Genomic DNA, 16627 nt, shown 5'->3' on the forward strand with positions numbered 1-16627 from the left:
TGGGGTTCTTGGGGAAACTGACATGCTGATTGGTTTTTGTACAGTGCCTGGCTGGTAACAGCAGGCCCTCAGGGGTGCGTTTCCTTCCTGGGGACTGGAGTGGGGGTTGCAGTAGACTCTGGGAGGCCTCTCCAGCTGCGGAATCTCCCTCCACTCTCCTCCCTCCTCCTTTTTGTCTTCCTGACACAAAACCCACCAGCTGCACTTCTTTGGGCTTGCAGTGGCTTTCAGTTACCAGAGCCACCTGTTAAAACAAAAATGTCCCTAGGAAGAGTCTGCCTTACCCATTTTCACTCACATGGCAGTTGGTGGGGGAGGGGAGCAAAGGAGACTGAGTTTCATCGAAGCCTTTTGCTTCAGAGGAGGAAGGGAAGATCAGAGAGAGGAAGTGGTCTGTGGTCACACATGGAGGCAGGGGAGGCCAGGCAGCTTCCCAATCCTACATTCAACCTCAGGGTGGACTTGACCTGGGTGGCTGGGGGCCCTGTGATCCAGGAGAGACTTGTCCACCTGCTCAGGTGTCTTGAAGGGGTCCCTATGGTACCCCCTGAGGTGGGGCAAGGGAGTAGGACCATGGTCTGGGTGGGGTGGTGGAGAAAAGCAGGCTGTGGGGGCAGAGTGAGGTTGGAATCTGTATTTACCCAAAGTGTTGGGGGTAGGCTTGCCCTCAGCCCTTAGTGTTCTCAGGCCCCAGAGCAGTTGTTGGGATAACCTCTGCACTCCTAGTGACCAGGGAGCTAGAACAGCAAGGAATTTGAACTTGGACACCAACCGGGGTCAGGCTGTCTGGGTCTGAGTCCTGATTTCCCACTTTCCAGCTAGAGGAGCTTGAATGAGTCATTTAACTTCACGGTGCCTCAGTTTCCCCTCTCTAAAATGAGAATTATACCCATACCCACCTCTCAAACACCAAGTGCAGGCCTGGCTCAGAGCAGGTGCTGCAGCAATAGCTGCCATTGGTCAGCATCATCATCATGGTTGGTAATGGTCCTGCTTAGACTTTTGAGACAGAGTCTCACTCTGTCGCCCAGGCTGGAGTGCAGTGGTACAATCTCGGCTCACTACAACCTCTGCCTCCCAGCTTCAAGCGATTCTTCTGCCTCAGTCTCCCAAGTAGTTGGGATTACAGGTGTGCACCACCATGCCTGGCTAATTTTTGTGTTTTTAGTAGGGACAGGGTTTCACCATGTTGGCCATAACAATGGCTGTCCTCGAAGTAGTCCTGGGTACCAGGTGCCTTCAGTGACTTTTTTTTTTTTTTTTTTTGAGCTGGAGTCTCACTCTGTCACCCAAGCTGGAGTGCAGTGGCACGATTTTGGCTCACAACCTCTGCCTCCTGGGTTCATGTGATCCTCCTGCCTCAGCCTCCTGAGTAGCTGGTCCTCCCTTCCACCTCTGTGAAGAGGAGGTCTCAAACTCCTGGCCTCAAGTGATCCACCCGCCTCAGCCTCCCAAAGTGCTGGGATTTCAAGAGTGAGCCACCACACCTGGCCCCTGTTTAGATGTTAGCATCAGTGACCCAGCACCTTGCTATGTGGTATGAAGGGAGCGTGCTGCTCTTAAGACCTCCCGGTTTAGAGTCAAATAGCTTCCTGGCTGTGGTGTGCATTAGACTTTCTAACTCAAGATCTTCCCACTCTCTGAGCCTCAGTCTTGTTGCCTTTAAAACGAGTTTAAGTGTGCTGAGTCCCTATGCTGTGGCTCCACAGGAATTTCCCCAGGTGGAAGACACACCTTGCCTCCTGGGAAACCTCTGAGCAGCAGAGCTGTCAGGCCCCGTCAGCAGGAGACACTGTGGGGACTGCTCAGTCCCTTCCACTGTGTACCTCGGAGCTGGTGGAGCCTAGACGAGGCTGAGCATAGAGGGCTACCTGGAGGAAGTGGAGCTGAAACAGTTTATCAGCCCAGGGCTGCTCTGTCTCCTGGCCTCAAACTAAAAGTCAGTTGAGAGGCCATAGTGGCATAAGTCACTGACCCTGGCACTGCCCAGCTCATCACCAAAAGCAGGGCTAGGGAGGGAGGGGACATTCAGCTGGCAGTGGGCACCTGTGGCTCATCTGGGTTCTGGCCACGGTGCTCAGGTTCTGTGAGCTGACCAGGCAGCCCTGGCTCCTCTGGCCCTGTGTGGGTTCTGCCAGGTCCCATGGGGGCAGGTCAGCCCGTTCGTTGTTGCAGGGAGAACACCCAGCATTGCTGACATGGGACAGGGAGACGAGGAAATAACGGTGTGGTCATTGAACACATAGAGAGCACCAGGTGCTGTGCGAGGTGCTGAGGACATGACATGATGACACAAAGGTCCCCCCTCTCAGCAAACGGCTCATGACGGAGACAGACATGTTACATACATGAACCCGAGAAGTCAGATGAAAACAAAACAGAGCGATGTGTTTGGGAGGCAAACCCAGCTGCTGGAGGGCGAGCAGGGCCGTCTACCTCCAAGGCAAACCCAGTCAGATTAGTTGTCCCCAAGGCTCTCCAGGGAGAACTAATCTGACTGGGTTTGGCTTGGAGGTAGATGGCCCTGCTCGCCCTCCAGCAGTTGGGAACATGGAAACATGAGTCAGATCTGGGAGTATCTGGCCCAGGAGTTCAAGACTTGGGTCCTCATGGTAGCTCTGCCACCAACACACTGAGTGACCTTGGGTAAGTGAACCCACCGCCCTGGACCTCTCTGGCACGCATCTCTTGAGAGCAGGGACTTAGTGCATTTCCCGAGGGCCTCCACGGTGCCTGGCACATAGTGGGGCTGAGTAAATATTTGTTGGTAACTGAGGATGCTTCCTGTTCACATCAGCGCTGGGAGGATTTCCTGCTGTTCGGACAGATGCTGAGCTGGCTGTGAGTCAGCCTTGCAGAGAGCAAAGGCAGTGGGAAGGGGCGTGAGATTCCCCTCTGGAGAGGTCAGGAGGCCAGGTACGGTCTCGGCCTGAGTGCCAGGGAGAGGGTGTGGCCTGTGGGCAGGGCTTGGGCTGAGGCAGAGGGACTTGAGTTCCACCCTAGCTCTACCACCATCAATTTGTATAACCCTGCACAGGCCACTGAACTTCTCCGGGCTTAGCCTGGCAAGTCCATTTCCCCATCTGTAACATGGGCCGATATGTACATTGCCTAGGGATTAAGATTAAATGAGATAAAGGGTCTGAAAACAGTAGGTAGCTGCTTTATCATTATTATTATTTCTGTATTATTGATGTCTGAGGCTTGGCCCACAGAGGCAGTACAGTAGAGTGGTTAGGAGCTCAAGAATCAGACTAGGGTTCAAATTCTGACTCCATCACTGACTGTTTTGGGGTACATCTTTGAACCTCAGTTTCTTCATCAGCAAAATGGGAGTGAACTCTCTACCTTGCTGGTTGTAAGGATGAAATAAGATAATGCATATAGATGGTCTAGCACATAGTAGATACTCAAAAGTTCAAGGCCATTGCTGATCCTTTTCCCTGAAAGGGGACAGGAAAGCGGGGTCCCCATCCCATTGTCATTGTCATCTGCAATAGGCTGACAGACTTCCCATGGTGTGTGGTAGTTTTCTAGAAAATTCAGTAGGAGGCCTGCCTGAGCTTGAGCCACCTGTGGAGGTGGCTTCCTGCCTCTGCTCCACACCTGGGCCTCTTCTCAGGCAGCCGTGAGAAGGGATGAGTGCCACTGGTCATGGTGGGCAGCTGGCTCTGCTTTCCCCCTTCCCAGAGGTGCTCCTGCCTCCTGCCCGGCTCCCTGAACCCCCAGCTTCTGCACCCCGGCACCATCTAGCTCCTGCTCCACTGAGCACCCACTGTCTCTGATGCTGCCTTGAGTACTTCCGTATGTTATTCAAATCCCAATCAGATCTTCCCTCCCGCAGTAGCTGGTCTTCTGTTCTGGCTTCCTGCCATCCTGTCCTCCACACAGCAGCCGGGAAAGGTTTTTTTAAAGGGGACTCTCCGATTTAACACACTTGGGTGGAAAACCCTTTGCTTCGGCCTCTGCAATCTCCCTGCCCCCTCTCCACTTTGCCCTGGCCTCATTTCTCACCACTAACCTCACTCTGCACTCTCGCCAACTCCCCGCCCGCTTCCTGATTCAGACGCTAAGCACACGCAGCTCCCCTGCCTGGAGCCATTCTCCCTCTCCTTCCTTCTTTCTTCTCCCTGGCGAACTCCTTCTTTAAGTGATCTTTTCCCAACACACTTTCTAAATTGCCCCCACCCCGGTGTGATTTTTCTTTATCTCATAGCACTTGGTTCTGCTTCTTATCACAGTTTGCAAAGCTGAGTTCAGAAAGGTGTGTTTGCTCATTCTCAGGCAGGAGAGGCTACCTTGTGCTGCTGCGGTAACAAACAGCCCCCAGGTCTGAGGGGCCTGCAGAGACCCAGGTTGACCTCATACTGCTTGTCCCTCCAGGGCCTCCAGTGAGGTTTAGGCTCCTTGGATCACTCAGGGCCCCAGGCAGATGGGAAGATTCCACTCTGAACATTGCCAATTGTTGTGCCAGAGTAAAGCAGAGCTGGGAGGTGGGCTCTTGAATTGGCATTTAAATACTTTTGCCAGGCGGGGTAAGGCAGCTCACGCCTGTAATCCTAACACTTTGGGAGGCCTAGGTGAGTGGATCACCTGAGGTCAGGAGTTCAAAACCAGCCTGGCCAACATGGTGAAACACTGTCTCTACTAAAAGTACAAAAATTAGCCGGGCATGGTGGTGGGCGCCTGTAATCCCAGCTACTTGGGAGGCTGAGGCATGAGAATCCCTTGAACCTCAGAGGCAGAGGCTGCGATGAGCTGAGATCTTGCCACTGCACTCCAGCCTGGGCAACAGAGCCAGACTCCATGTCAAAAAACAACAACAACAACAACAAAAAAAAACCCAAGTAAATAAATAAATACTTTAGCCAGAAGTAGCCATGCAGACCTCCCCCGACCAGTCCCACCCTCAGGGGGACGTGACTACCGCGCCCATTTACTGCCTGATCCTCCTGTTCTCAGGAGCTCCAAGGCCAGGCCTGGTTTGACCTTCTGACTTCCTCCTTCCTTCCCAGTAACCTCATGCAACTCCTTTCGCTCAGCCTCAATCATCCCCATGAGTGTTTAAACTTGCCCAAGACATTCCCCTTTGAAAAAGCCCGCCATTCTCTTGACCCACATACACGTCCTGCCTCCTCCAAGGCTGCTAGTTCCTTTAGGGGCAAAATTGTGAAAGAGTAGTCTAAACCTTCTTCCTCTTCTTACCTCCACTTCTTTCTTACCTTATTCCCATGTGGATTCTACCCTCACTCAGGCCTCTAGAACGGTTCCTCTAGGGCAGTGGTTCCTAATCTTGACTACAGGTTTTTTAAAAAAAATCCTCCACCTGGGCCTGCCATGAAGGATTTTTCTTTAATTGACCTCAGATGGGGCTGAGGCCTTGGGAACTGGCCAGAACTTCCCATGCTCCTAACTTGCAGCCGGGGTTGAGAACTACTCCTCTGAAGCCCCCAGTGCCTGCACTTTTAGCCCGACGGATATGTTTCTGCCCTTCCATCCTGTGACCTCCAGCAGGGCCTGACCATGTGAGTTTCCTGTGGCTGCGGTGACAAGTTGCCACACCCTGCATGGCTTCAACCAACAGAAACCTGTGCCCTGGCAGTTCTGGGGGCCAGAAGTCCAACATCAAGATATGAGAGCCACACGCCCTCTGAAGGCTCTCAGGGGAATCCATTCCTTGCCTCTTCTGGCTGCTGGCAACTCCAGGCATTCCTTGGCTTGTGGCCGCATCATTCCAGTCTCTGCCTCTGAAGTCACGTTGCTGCTTCCTCTTGTGTGTGTTTCTCTTAAAACTCTCTGCTTCTGTCTTATAAGGATACATGTGATTGCATCTAGGGCCCAACCAGATAATCCAGGATAAACTCTTCCTGTCAAGACGTTTAATAATCACACTTTGCCATATAAGGTAATTTTTTTTTTTTTGAGATGGAGTTTTGCACTTTCACCCAGGCTGGAGTGAATTGACGTAATTCGGCTTACTGGAATCTCCGCCCCCCAGGTTCAAGCAATTCTCCTGCCTCAGCCTCCCGAGTAGCTGGGATTATAGGTACCCGCCACCATGCCCAGTTAACTTTTGTATTTTTAGTAGACACGGGGTTTCACCATGTTGGCCAGGCTGGCCTCGAACTCCTGACCTCAGGTGATCCACCCGCCATAAGGTAATATTTCTTTTTTGAGAGGGAGTCTTGCTCTGTTGCCCAGGCTGGAGTGCAGTGGCTCAATCTCTGCTCACTGCAACCTCCGCCTCCCAGGTTAAAATGATTCTCCTACCTCAGCCTCCTGAGTAGCTGGGACTACAGGTGCATGCCACCTGGCTGATTTTTGTTTTTTTTTTTTTTTTTTTTTTTTTTTTTTTTTTGAGACGGAGTCTCGCTCTGTCGCCCAGGCTGGAGTGCAGTGGCGCGATCTCGGCTCACTGCAAGCCCCGCCTCCCGGGTTCACGCCATTCTCCTGCCTCAGCCTCTCCGAGTAGCTGGGACTACAGGCGCCCGCCACCACGCCCGGCTAATTTTTTTGTATTTTTTTTAGTAGAGACGGGGTTTCACCGTGGTCTCGATCTCCTGACCTCGTGATCCGCCCGCCTCGGCCTCCCAAAGTGCTGGGATTACAAGCGTGAGCCACCGCGCCCGGCTGATTTTTGTATTTTTAATAGAGAGGGGATTTCACCATGTTGGCCAGGCTGGTCTTGAACTCCTAACCTTAAGTGATCCATCCACGTCGGCCTCCCAAAGTGTTGGGATTACAGGCACGAGCCACCGTGCCCGACCCATATAAGGTAATATTTACAGGTTCTGGGGATTAGGATTAGCATGTAGACAGCTTTGTGGGGGCCACCATTCAGCCCACTATGCTAACCCTGTGAACCGTTGCTCGCTCCTCCTTGACATCTGATGGCCCAGCCCTCTGCATACCACACACCCTCCCACCTCTCTGGCCATGGTTCTGTAGGCTCAGCCTCCTCCGTAAAGCCACTAAGTGCTTGCGCTGGTCAAAGCTTCATCCTAGGCCTTTTCCTTAGCTCCCTTGATGTTCTCTCCCTAGGTGAGCTCCTTCAAGCCCACAGCTTCTGCACTCACCCACACTCCTACCTACATTCCCAGCTTGGGCTTCTCAGGCCAGCTCTAGATTCTTGTATCCCATTGGCTTCCTCCATTTACCTTTGGATATCTCAAAGGCATCTCCAGTTGGCTGGGTATGGTGGTTCACACCTGTAACCCCAGCACTTTGGGAGGCCGAGGTGGGCAGATCACTTGAGGTCAGGAGTTCAAGACCAGCCTGGCCAATATGGTGAAACCCCCATCTCTACTAAAAATACAAAAATTAGCTGGGCATGGTGTTGGGTGCTTGTAGTCCCAACTACTCGGGAGGCTGAGGCAGGAGAATCACTTGAACCCGGGAGGTAGAGATTGCCGTGAGCCGAGCTGGAGCCACTGCACTCCAGCCTGGGCAACAGAGCAAAACTCTGTCTTAAAAAAACAAAAAACAAAAGGCGTCTCCAGTTTAACATAACTAAGACCAAACCAATCATGCCTCCCTCTCCCGCATCCTCCCTCCTGGAGGGAGCTCAGGACTTGGTCTTCTCTTCCAGAGTTCTCTGTCTCAAACTGCAGGAATTGCTCCCCACCCAGGCCTAACCTGGAGTGTGAGCCTTGGCATCTCTTTCTATCCACCTGTTTTTCCTCTATGCACCTCACAACCCTGGTCCAAGCCACCGTCATCTTTCAAATGGTTGCAGTAGCCTCTAACTGGCTTGGGGTGAGCCATCCTCTTTCTCTAACCAGCTGCCAACCCTGCAATGGCTTCTGTGTGCTTTCCAGATAAAGCCTGACTCCTCGTGGCCCGCAGAGCCCTGCCTGGGTGGTCCTGTCCTGCAGCCTCTCCAGTACCATGAACCCTCCCTTCTCTGAACCTCTATTTAATCCCTTTCATACACCCCATTTTCTCCTGCCATGGGGCCTTGCACATGCTGTTCCCTCTGCCTGGAATTTTCTTCCCGCCTCCCTCCGCACCCCTGCCTTGCGTTGCAGGTTCCTCTCTATCCTCTAGCTTTTCGCTCAGGCTCATTGTTGGCCCTCTAGATGTGTTCACTTCTGTTGTTTGTTACCCTCTGTCATAGGACTGTGTTTGTACTTCCCAAGGAGTCGTCTTGGTTTGTGACTATACATTTTCCCATGTGACATTTGCTTAATGCCTCTCCCACTCTGGGGCCTGTACAAGCCCTAGGAACAGGACTTGGACCATTCTGTTTAACTCTACAATCTACCATCCAGCAGGAGCCCAGGCCTTCCTTGACTTTTCTTTTATTTTTGTTTTTTATTTTTGAGATGGAGTTTCGCTCTTGTCGCCCAGGTTGGAGTGCAGTGGCGTAATCTCGGCTCACTGCAGCCTCTGCCTTCCGGGTTCAGGTGATTCTCCTGTCTCAGCCTCCCAAGTAGCTGGGATTACAGGTGTGCACCACCACGCCCAGCTAATTTTTTGTATTTTTAGTAGAGATGGGGTTTCACCATGTTGGCCAGGCTGGTCTCAAACTCCTGGCCTCAGGTGATCCACCCACCTCGGCCTCCCAAAGTGGTTGGGTTACAGGCGTGAGCCCCCATGCCCAGCCTTCATTGACTTTTAGTTGACAACTATTTAGCATTCGCTATGTGCCAAGAACTCCCTGCGTACTAATGCAGTTAACCCTCACGAAGCCTAGAAGGAAGGACTGTCATTCTCCCCATTTAACAGATGAGGATGCCGAAGCACAGGAAGTGAAGTGACTTTCTCAGGGTCAAGCAGGGAGTGAGTGGAGGAGCCAAGATGCCAGTTCTAACTGCATGATGCTCTATACAGTGCGACTCCAGCTCTCTGGCTGGGCCCTCTCCGTAGCCCTGTGAGGGTTAAGGATAGAAAACAGGCTCAGAGAGGTGAGGTCCCTTGCTTGAGGTCACATAGCTGGTTGGCTGTTCCCTGGGCTATAAGCTTCAGTATTCCCAATGCTGAGCATATTTTGAGAACCCAAGAAACAAACATTTGGCTGGGTGGGAACTGAACTCATTTTGTCAGGGAATTCAACAACTAAGTTGGCCCTGAGACTGGGTGTGAAGACCACTGTGTCCCTTGCCAGCTGGATGACCTCAGGAGAGATCTGATGACTCTGAGGTCCTGCTGATGGGACCTCTGGTGTCTCTGTTCCCTGCTGGCCTCCTATGGGCCTGGGTTGGGTTTCCTCTGCAGGAGGCAGCTCATGTATGTGCTCCTAGACGCCCTTGGGCCAGCAGCTCCTTGGCTGTTCCTTCCTGAGCCAGGGCAGCCAACTTTCTTATCCAGCTCTCCATGCTCCCCACCCCAGCATGAGATGTCAGCTGAGAGTTTTCTGGATCTCCCCTTGGCTAGGGGGAAAGCTTCCATCATTTGGAACAGGAACAGCAGGAACAGCAAAGTCCCTTTCCCCACCGTCTCCCACTGCTGGTTGTGCTTGTCCTAACAGCTCGTGGTAAACACCCTGACTGAGTGGCGGGGGCTGTTTCCTCTGGGCTATCCATGTCCACCTACACTGCCCTTTTTCAGCCTTACAATTTTTCTTGGACAGGCATAATAGTCCATTGTTTTTCAGTTGAAGAAACTGAGGCTCAGAGAGGTCAAGTGTCTTGTCTGAGGTCACACAGCAGAACTGGGAGTCAAGCCAGATGGGCTGTCTCCAAGGACCCTACTCTTAAACTCTGGAGTACTAGAAAGATCTTCTGTTGCCTAATATTGATTCCTGATAGGCTATGCCTGAGTAGCATCTGCTTTTGAAAATGGAGCCTGGGTCGGTTGCGGTGGCACATACCTGTAATCCCAGCACTTTGGGAGGCTGAGGTGGGTGGATCACCTGAGGTCAGGAGTTCGAGACTAGCCTGAGCAACATGGTGAAACCCCATCTCTACTAAAAATACAAAAATTAGCTGGGTGTGGTGGCACCTGTCTATAGTCCCAGCTACTCAGGAGGCTGAGGCACAAGAATTGCTTGAACCCAGGAGGTGGAGGTTGCAGTGAGCGGAGATCGAGTTACTGCACTCCAGCCTGGGAGACAGAGCGAGACTCCATCCATCTCAAAAAAGAAAAAGAAAATGGATCCTGAATTTTGATATATGCTGTGGCTCTTTCCTAGTTTGGGACAGCTGGGTCAATCCCTTTTGTTAAAGTAGTTTATTTAGTTGGCTGAGAGTGGGAGCTGCCTACATGACCTGGAGCACAAGCTTTGGAATTGGGCTTGGGTTAGAATTCCGCCTCTGCCACTCACCAGCTGCGATTAAGAACAAAGATGCTGGGTTGGGCTCCTGCTTCTATTACTTGCAAGCTGTGTGGCCTTGGATGAGATATTTAACCCCTCTGAACCTCAGTGTCCTCAATTGTGAAAGAGATTGAGATAACAGCTGAACCCATATCCCAGGAGCAGATTAAACGAGATAGTGCAGTACAGAGTTTACTGAAGTGTATGGGGTCAGCAGCCAGCCAGTAAAATGGTGGCTAATGGTTATCATGATTAATGTTAACATTAAGCTCTGAAAGGTCCTTCGCGAACTCATAGGTGTTTGTTCTCTCTCTCCCTTTCTCTCTCTCTTCCCTCTGCCCCCTTGCAGGTAGAACTGCATGTCCACCTAGACGGAGCCATCAAGCCTGAAACCATCTTATACTATGGCAGGTAAGTCCATAGAGAAGAGCCCTCTCTCCCTGGGATTTGAGTGAGGTCCACAGCTCCACCCAGAGGCCCCTGGGGAATTCCAGGGTCACTGTTCCTTCTGTCTCCCTGTGGGAATCAAGCCAGCTCCAGGCCAGAAGTGGGGCTGTAGGGACACGGAGGCCTCAGCACTGAGCTGGAGACCCCCAGACCAACTCCTGAGCTTTCTGGGCCTCTGAGTCTTGTCCTCCTGGTGTCAGGTGAGCCAGGCCTGAGCGTGCTCTCCGCACCCACCCACATACGTGCATGAAGGTAGTTCCCAGGGCTGAATCAGTCTTTTTTTTTTTTTTCTTTTGAGATAGAGTCTTGCTCTGTCACCCAGGCTGGAGTGCAGTGGCATGATCTCGGCTCACTGCAAGCTCCGCCTCCCGGGTTCACGCCATTCTCCTGCCTCAGCCTCCCGAGTAGCTGGGATTACAAGCACATGCCACCACGTCCAGCTAATTTTTGTATTTTTAGCAGAGATGGGGTTTCACCATGTTGGCCAGGCTGGTCTCGAACTCCTGACCTCAAGTGATCCACCCAGCTTGGCCTCCCAAAGTGCTGGGATTACAGGCATGAGCCACCGTGCCTGGCTCCTGACTTTTGACTTAGCTGAGAGCCTATAGCAGGTAATGTGCCCACATGAGATGCCAGTACCATTTGTTGAGCATCTCCTAGAGCTGGGCTGGGCTTTATCAGCTCATTGAATTCCTCCACACTTGGAAGAGGAGGATATGCTCTCTGCATTTTACTGAGGAGGGAATGGGCTCAGACAAGACAGTTGTCCAAGGTCACACAAATTAATAGCAGATCAAGAATTGAACCCAAGGCTCTCTGACCCCTAAGGTTTTACTACATCATCAGGGTCATAACCTGCTAGGAGTCACAGAAAAGTGGCTCCCCCATTCTGGGCCCAAATCTCTGCATCTTCCAAGTGAGAACGCACTTCCTGCCTCAGCTCTCAGAGATGCTAGGGGGCCAGAGGGTCCCCCTGTTCCCCAGCGGGGAAGGTTCTTCCCTTCCTACCCAGACCTCAAGGGCTCACAGCAGCTCCTCTCTTAGGACCAGCATTTAAGGACAGGGACTTTGAAGGCCAGTGGATCTGGATTCAAATCTGGACACATTATCTCCTGTCTGCGAACTGGGTCTCTATCAACTGAGGCTAAGAACAGGTCCTCCCTAGAGAGATGACCTAGGAGATGACCTCTGGATTCAAATCTGGACACATTATCTCCTGTCTGCGAACTGGGTCTCTATCAACTGAGGCTAAGAACAGGTCCTCCCTAGAGAGATGACCTAGGTTCCTTGTCCACCCAGCCCTGCCCCAGCCGACCTGTGTTCCTCACGTATTTGCACAACATTCATTTTGTCTGGAGCTGAAAGAATTCAGCCTCTCCCTCACAGTCTTGAAATTCAGCTCTGGACCCAAATTTGAACATTTCTGCTCCATAAGCCAGAATCCTGTTATTCAGAGGCCTGCCCCTGTGGAGAGAATGAGGGATCCCTGGGGGGTTGCCCCCAACTCTCGGGAGCATCTCCACCAACTCCCTGAGAGATTTCTGGTTTAAGTCCACTGTTCTCCATCTTTTCGCACTTCCAGGGACCTTTTTCTGCCCCAGGAGGCTGCCATTGATTTGATTCCGTTTAACTGCAAGGCATAAGCATATTAGCATCTCCTGTGTGCCAAACACTTCTTTAAGTGCTTTACCCGGGTTAAGTTATTGAATCCTCACAATTTGTAAGATAGGAACTCTATTGCCGTCATTTACAGATGAGGAGACTGAGCTGTGGTAGGTGGAATAAGGTGCCCAGTAAGCACAGGGCGGAGGTTTGAACCCAGATAGTCCGCCCCGAGTCCATGGCCCTGGCCATTACCCCCTGTCAGAGGTTTTGGTGAAGTGACGCACGTAAAATGCTTAGTTCAGGGCCTAGCACACATTAATGTGCTCCATAAATGTCAGTTAATGATAATATTCTTGTTAATTAGAGCTTATGTCTTTAAGTGGAGTGAAGCCTCTTGGCTTATCTCTGCCTGGCCTTTGCCCATGTCAAGCGGCCAACTTGCCAAAAGGTCCCTAATGAGGTTGTTCAGTGGGGCACCAAGATGAGATCGAACCCAGGCACTCATTAAGGGGTCATGGAGGGCTCATCAGCTGCAGCCAGGGACTGGGAGCTCCGGGTGGGGCCAAGAGAAAGGGGAAAGGAGCCACCGGGAGGGGCACTGGTCTGATTGTCCATTCCTCATACCATCTCTGGGCCTTGGAGATGGCATGCGGCAGGTGCCAGCTGGAGCTTGACCTGAAGTCAGCAGGCAGGGGACTGGGGAGTTTGTCACACTCAGATATGGGTGTCTGTAAATGCACACAAATATGGGCTAAAAGTGGAAGGAGGAGGGGAGCCCCTGGCTTGAGCCCCGCTAGGCCCAATTCAGTGGCCTTTTTTCCAGCTCTGGGATTCAGGCCTGCCTCATTAACTGTCCTCACCCATTTCTCCTTCCTCCAGTTCCCAGGATTCTGGCCTTTTCAGGGGCCTCTCCAGCCTCTTTCTCAGTCTTGTTTATAACCCTGCCAGCTATTTCTACAGAGATTCTGAACCTGGCTGCTCTTTCCTCCGATCACTGCCCTGGTCTGGGCCACCACTGCCCCTCTCTGGTGCTGTGGCCTCCTGATTGGTCTCAGCCATCTACTCTGGCCTTCCTCTCTGCGGGCCCCGTAGTGCTGTAGTTGAAGCAAGAGCCTTAACCCATGGTCTTCCCAGCTCATTCCCCACCTTCCCCATCTCATTCAGGGTCAAAGCCAAAGTCCACACATGGGCCTTAAAGTTCTGCAAAGCCTGCATTGCCTCTCTGACCTCTCTAAGGCTCCTTGCTTAGTCCACACTGGATGTTTTTCAAACATGCCAGACCTAGGAAACAAAGAGAGGCTGGGTTACTTGCCCAAGGTCACACAGCCTTTAAGCCACAGAGCTGGGATTCAAACCCAGACCACTGGGCTTCAGAGTCTGCTCTTTCTCATGACACACAAAGTTTCATTTCTTCCTCTGTGTACCCCTACATGGAAAATATTATCATGTTTTACTGACAAGGGCACCAAGGGCCTTAGAGGGGAGAGCTCCTGCCTGGGATGATGTGATAAATAGGGGTGGGAGATGGACTTGACCTGCAACCCCTGAGCTCATCCTCCCTCCCTCCCTGGGCTCCTGAGGTGGGGCTTCTTGTGGCTGTGTTGCCCACCAAGGCCGGAAGAGGACCAGACAGTGCCCCAGCACAGCAGCTGTGGCTGACCATGGAGTAGGGATCATCTAAGAACATAGCGTGCGTGGTGGCTCAAGCCTGTAATCCCAGCACTTTGGGAGGCCGAGGCGGGTGGATCACCTGAGGTCAGGAGTTCAAGACCAGCGTGGCCAACATGGGGAAGCCCCGTGTCTACTAAACATACAACAAATTAGCCAGGCGTGGTGGTGCGCACCTATAATCCCAGCTACTTGAGAGGCTGAGGCAGGAGAATCGCTTGAGCCAGGGAGGTGGAGGTTGCAGTGAGTCGAGGTTGTGCCATTGCACTCCAGCCTGGGCAACAAGAGCAAGGCCCCGTCTCAAAAAAACAAAAGAAAAGAAAAAAGAGAGCGTGGCCCTATGAGGAGCTTCAGCTTGTGTGGGTGGCCAGGGACAGCAAGAGGTGCCAGGGCCCTAAGAACAGCTCTTTCCTGCTTCAACTTTGGGCTCCAGATGGGCACTTTCCAGCTCAGTCTGAGCAGCTTCTAGAAACCGTGTCCCGTGGGAGACACTGGGAGTCCCCTGTGCTCTTTGTCTTCTGTCGGGCCCCCACATTAGCTCTCTGGCCTCAGCTCTGGCTTCCCTCCATTTTGTTTCCCATGCAGCAGCCAGAGGAGCTTTTAAAATAGTAAATTATTTCATGCTAGTCCCCTGCTTGAAATCCTACAGTGCCTTCCCAGTGCTTTCAGCCAAAGCCCCAGTCGCTTCCTAAGCCCAGCCTGGCCCTGCCCTCCCTGGTGCATCATCTACACAAATGCCTGCTTTCTGACCTCCAGCCACCCTGCGCTTCCAATGCCCACCGCTTCCTGCCTGCAGCCTTAGCACAGACCCCTCCCTGCCCAGAACCGCCCCCACCCCAAGGCTTCTGCTGAAATGTCACCTCCTCAGAGAGGCCTTCCCTGGCTGCTCTGTCTAAACTATGTGTTGAAAAGATCCTTCTTGATGGTTGTTGAGGAGGGAGGCTGGAGAAGAAGAAGAGGAGAAATAGAAAGCAAAATAATTTGTTCTTGGGGACTGGCTGGTGGTAGGCATGGGGAGGTGCCCATCTCTGGTGTGGGCAGCTGGGTAGATGGAGGAGCCGTATTTGGAAATGTGGAACCCGAGAAGGGAGTGAGCTAGAGGAAGGGGAAAGGTGGCACGAGATGCCTGCCTCTCAACAGGCAGCCAGACACATGGGTCTGTCTTGGTCACTGCTATCTGCCCAGTGCCCAGCACATCACAGGCCCTCAGTGGTGGTGTGTGGGCATAGAGAATTAGAAGCTGTGGACCTCTGGATCCTGAGCTGAAAACCACCAAAGGAGGTGAGTTGGCCTGGCCAGGTGTGTAAAAGGCAGAGTCTGAGAGAACGGCCAGAGGGCAGAGCCCCTGCTGGTGGAGTCCCAGGGGCTGGAGGGAGACCGTTAGGAGAATTGCACATGGCTGGTGCAGCAGGTCACAGGAAAATGTGGCCACTGGGTTTGGCAATATGGGAGCCAGAGCCCTAGCGTCATCTTCCTGCCTTCTACCCAGCACTTCCCAGAGTGATATCCCGAACAGTGTTTGACAACTGGTACAAGCTCTTCAGGGGCCACAGTTACTGGGCAAGGCTTTGTGAGGGTGACTTTGGGGCAGCTGGCCAGCAGTGGGAGGGGAAGCCGTCTCAGGGGAAACTGAGCCACTGAGCTCCGACCTCCAGGTGCCAGTGCCGCACCAGGGCACTGTTCCCCTGCAGGCTCTTACAGGGATTAGGGGCTGGTAAGGAGCCGTGGTGGGCTGACTAGCAGGCTGGTGGGCACCAGGGTGACCCCTTGGTGGTACCTTCTGGGCACTCGTGGGGACTGGGGCTAACAGATGGGGAAGGGAGCACATTCAGGGGGCTTAGGAAACATATTTATATAGGGAAACATTTTAATATTTTAATAACAGAAGCCATTCAAGGACTTACAAACTTACTTACAGACACTATTTGGTCAAACCTCTGTTTCTTTGGCATTTTCCTCCTTTTTTCTTTTTTCTTTTTTTCTTTTTTCTTTTTTTCTGTTTTTGAGACAGAGTCTCACTGTGTCACCCAAGTTGGAGTGCAGTGGTGCAATCTTGGCCCATGGTAGCCTCGACTTCCAGGCTCAGGTGGTCCTCCTACCTTAGCCTCCCAAGTAGCTAGGACTACAGGCGCACGCCACCACGCCTGGTGAATTTTTGTGTTTTGAAGGGGTTTCACCGTGTTGCCCAGGCTGGTCTCAAACTCCTGTGCTTAAGCGATCTGCCTGCCTTGGCTTCCCAAAGTCCTGGGATTACAGGTGTGAGCCACTGTGCCCGGCCTCTTATTTTTCTGTTCCTGCTTTGTGGATAATTGGATGCTTGGACCTCTTGATTTAATCTTCTAATTTTCTTAACTGTTTACTCCTATTTTTCATCACCTTGTCTTTTGTTCTACTTTGTGGAGGATTCCTTCACTTTTAGCTTCCAGTTCTTTTTTTTTTTTTTGAGACGGAGTCTCGCTCTGCCGCCCAGGCTGGAGTGCGGTGGCACAGTCTCGGCTCACTGCAAGCTCCACCTCCTGGGTTCACGCCATTCTCCTGCCTCAGCCTCCCGAGTAGCTGGGACTACAGGTGTCCGCCACCACGCCCGGCTAATTTTTTGTATTTTTAGTAGAGATGGGGTGTCACTGTGTTAGCCAGGATGGTCTGGATCTC

The 16627-nt window shown here is 52.3% G+C and overlaps 1 protein-coding gene across 4 annotated transcripts in view; it reads left to right on the plus strand.

Annotated features, from left to right (window-relative positions):
- Nucleotides 1–16627, plus strand: part of ADA (adenosine deaminase) — a 32893-nt gene that overhangs the window by 5118 nt on the left and 11148 nt on the right. For all 4 annotated transcript variants that reach the window (XM_055266398.2, XM_055266401.2, XM_055266397.2 and 1 more), the window contains exon 2: nt 10605–10666. In XM_055266398.2, the coding sequence (XP_055122373.1) occupies nt 10605–10666 (62 nt within the window). The remainder of the gene's footprint in view (nt 1–10604; nt 10667–16627) is intronic.

Source organism: Symphalangus syndactylus, chromosome 24 (assembly GCF_028878055.3).
Source record: "Symphalangus syndactylus isolate Jambi chromosome 24, NHGRI_mSymSyn1-v2.1_pri, whole genome shotgun sequence".
Taxonomy (NCBI): Eukaryota; Metazoa; Chordata; class Mammalia; order Primates; family Hylobatidae; genus Symphalangus; species Symphalangus syndactylus.